General features: G+C 41.9%; 1 protein-coding gene across 1 annotated transcript; it reads left to right on the forward strand.

The window, feature by feature from the left end:
- The first annotated feature begins 559 nt into the window (after positions 1-559).
- Positions 560-2,164, forward strand: LOC149209800 (uncharacterized). Its single transcript, XM_089398753.1, has 2 exons — positions 560-722; positions 942-2,164. The coding sequence occupies exons 1-2, from the start codon at positions 560-562 to the stop codon at positions 2,162-2,164; spliced, it is 1,386 nt and encodes a 461-aa protein (XP_089254879.1).
- The last annotated feature ends 753 nt before the right edge of the window (positions 2,165-2,917 follow it).

The raw sequence follows: 2,917 nt of genomic DNA on the forward strand, positions 1-2,917 counted from the left end.
AATGCAAGAGCTCGAAGACGAACACGATGAAGACATTGATATGCTAACCAGAGATGGGGGTAGTGAAGAAATGGAGCCCAATGCAGTTCTAGAAAAGGAAGGGGTGAACCTCCCAGACATGGAAAAAAAATTGGAGAACTCAAGGGCTAGAAATTATTCCGGAAGAAAAAATAAGGAAGATCAGTGATCTCTTCATCGCAAGACAGAAAGTGGAACTAGATAGGCAAAACAGGAGATTAGGAATTGCAAAAGGCACAGGTAATCAGTCAAAGAGCATCTCTCTTAACCCAACAGGTCGAAAGCAAAGAAAAAGAAGAGGCAAAAGAACGAGTGGGGAGGTGTTGCATGACTTGGGGATTTTAATGATAAACTCAGGTAAAATGAAGGCTCTACATGCCTTCCCATCCTACCCATAAGTATCTAGTTATAAATGAAAATCATTTCATGGAATGCAAAAGGGCTCAATAGCCAAGCCAAACAAAGATTGCTCAAGAGAAAGTTACAACAAGAAAAGCCAGATATTATGTTCATACAGGAAACCAAATGTGCCATTAACCAAATGGAGAACATCAGCAAAAGGCTAGGCAAGCCTATAAAATATATAGAAGTAGCCAGGCAAGGATGGGAAGGCGACATAACTACACTTTGGGACACCCGAGTAATAGATATCATATCAATGGAAGCTGCACGATTGTTCATTGCCACAGAAGTTCAAATGACAGGTAAATCTGAAACTTACCTATGCATAAATGTTTATGGACCGCAAAGATTAGAAGACAAATTTTCTTTTCTTAATTCTCTCATGAATTTAAAGCTAAGATACCCAACCTCTAAGATCATCATGGGGGGGGACTTTAACATGATAACCTCTCTACTGGAGAAGAAAGGAGGACTCATGAGGCTTAACAAAGATACATAACTCTTTTTTGAATTCATAAAAGCTGCCAAGCTAGTAGACATCCTTCCCAAAAATGGTTCCTATACTTGGAACAACAGGAGAGGAGGAGACAATAGGATTGCCTCCCGTCTGGATAGATTTCTGATCTTAGAAAGTATCTTACTCGAAAGAATAACAGTGGACTCTGACATTCTTCCCAATGGAGGATCATATCACTGGCCAATAGCTTTGGAATCGGCCTTCCTAGGGACCCCTAGAAACAAGCCCTTCAGATTTGAAAAGTTTTGGTTAACTCACCCCGATTTTGCAAACTTGCTGAAGGAATGGTGGTGTGAACCATTGGATCTTAGAGGAACCAAAATGTTAAAGCTCCAAAGAAAACTAAAACACATCAAAAACAGAATTAAAGAATGGAATGCAGCCGAGTTTGGAAACATCTTCCAGGAAAAGAACATCATAGAAGGTAAGTTAAATCTAATTCATAAAGAATGGGCTTTAGGGAACTACAGTGAAGACTCAAGAGAACAGGAGAAGGTATTTATGCAACAATGGCAACTCCATTACCAACAGGAAGAGACACTGTGGAAACAAAAATCAAGGATCCAATGGCTAGAGGGAGAACAAAATACAAAGCTTTTTCATAGATCGACGCTGGACTACAAGGGGGAAAACAAAATCCTTAGGCTCAACAATGAAGCAGGGAAAACTCTTCAAAATCACAAGGAAATATCAACCCTGCTCACCAGGAAATTCAAACATATAGCTCAGGAAATGCAAGAAGAAAGATCAGAGGCCATAGAGGAACTAACCCAAGCTATACCCCACAGCATAACCTCTGAGCAAAACTCTGCTCTGCTAAGAAAGGTTTCGATAGAGGAGGTGGAAGACGTTGTCAAGAGTATGCCAAATGATAAGGCACCGGGGGATAATGGTTTTACAATAAACTTCTACAAAGCATGCTGGCCAACTATTAAAACAGAGGTATGGGAAGTTGTCGAAGACTCCAGACGCTCCGGCTCTATTCTCAAATCCCTGAACTCCACTTTCCTTACACTAATTCCCAAGGAAGAAGAAGCCAACTCCCCGAAAAAGTTTCGACCCATAGCTCTCTGCAATGTGATATATAAAATCATATCGAACGTTATAGCCAACAGACTTAAGCCTATTCTTCCTGACTTAATCTCGGAAGAGCAGTCAGGCTACGTGGAGCACAGACAAATCTTAGACAACATCCTTTTAGCACAGGAGATGGTTCATAACCTGTAGACAAGGAAGCTGCCAGGCATTCTGATGCAGCTAGATCTCTCCAAAGCCTCCGACAAAGTCAACTGGAATTATCTGGAGGCCACTCTGAATGCTTTTGGCTTTGACAATCAATGGACCAAATGGATCCTCGCTCTGATTAAATCTACAAATTTCTCCATTCTAGTCAATGGCTCCCCCTCTGCACCTTTCTCCCCCTCCTGAGACATTAGGCAAGGATACCCTCTCTCCCCTTTCCTTTTTGTAATCCTTATGGAAGGGCTCAGCAGGCTCATTCACAAAGCAAGAGAGGAAGGGAAAATCAAAGGCTTACACCCTTTCCCCTCCATACCTGCAACTACGCACCAGCAGTTTGTAGACGACACAATGCTGCATGGCTCTCCAACTGTGAAAGAGGCTAAGGCCTTCAAAAACATTCTAAACCTCTTTAGCAAAGCCTCAGGCATGGAGATTAATCATGCTAAATCGACTATCTTCTTCTTTAATACTCATCCTGCCATCCAGAACCATCTTTCCAACATTCTTTGCTTTCGAAAAGGCACTCTACCATCTAAGTATCTGGGAGCCCCTCTCACAACTAAGCCTTGGCAAAAAGTTCACTGGGAAAAAATCTTAGCAAAACTGGAGAAAAAATGCAAGCATTGGAATCACAGGGCTTTTAACTTTGCTGGATGACTAGCCCTCACTAAAGCAATATTACAGGCCATTCCGCAGTATTTGCTATCCATCATGCCGGCTCCTAGCGGAATCCTTCAG

Source organism: Pinus tabuliformis, chromosome 1_2, assembly GCF_031772625.1.
Source record: "Pinus tabuliformis cultivar Carrire ecotype Pingquan chromosome 1_2, CPIR1, whole genome shotgun sequence".
NCBI lineage: Eukaryota > Viridiplantae > Streptophyta > Pinopsida > Pinales > Pinaceae > Pinus > Pinus tabuliformis.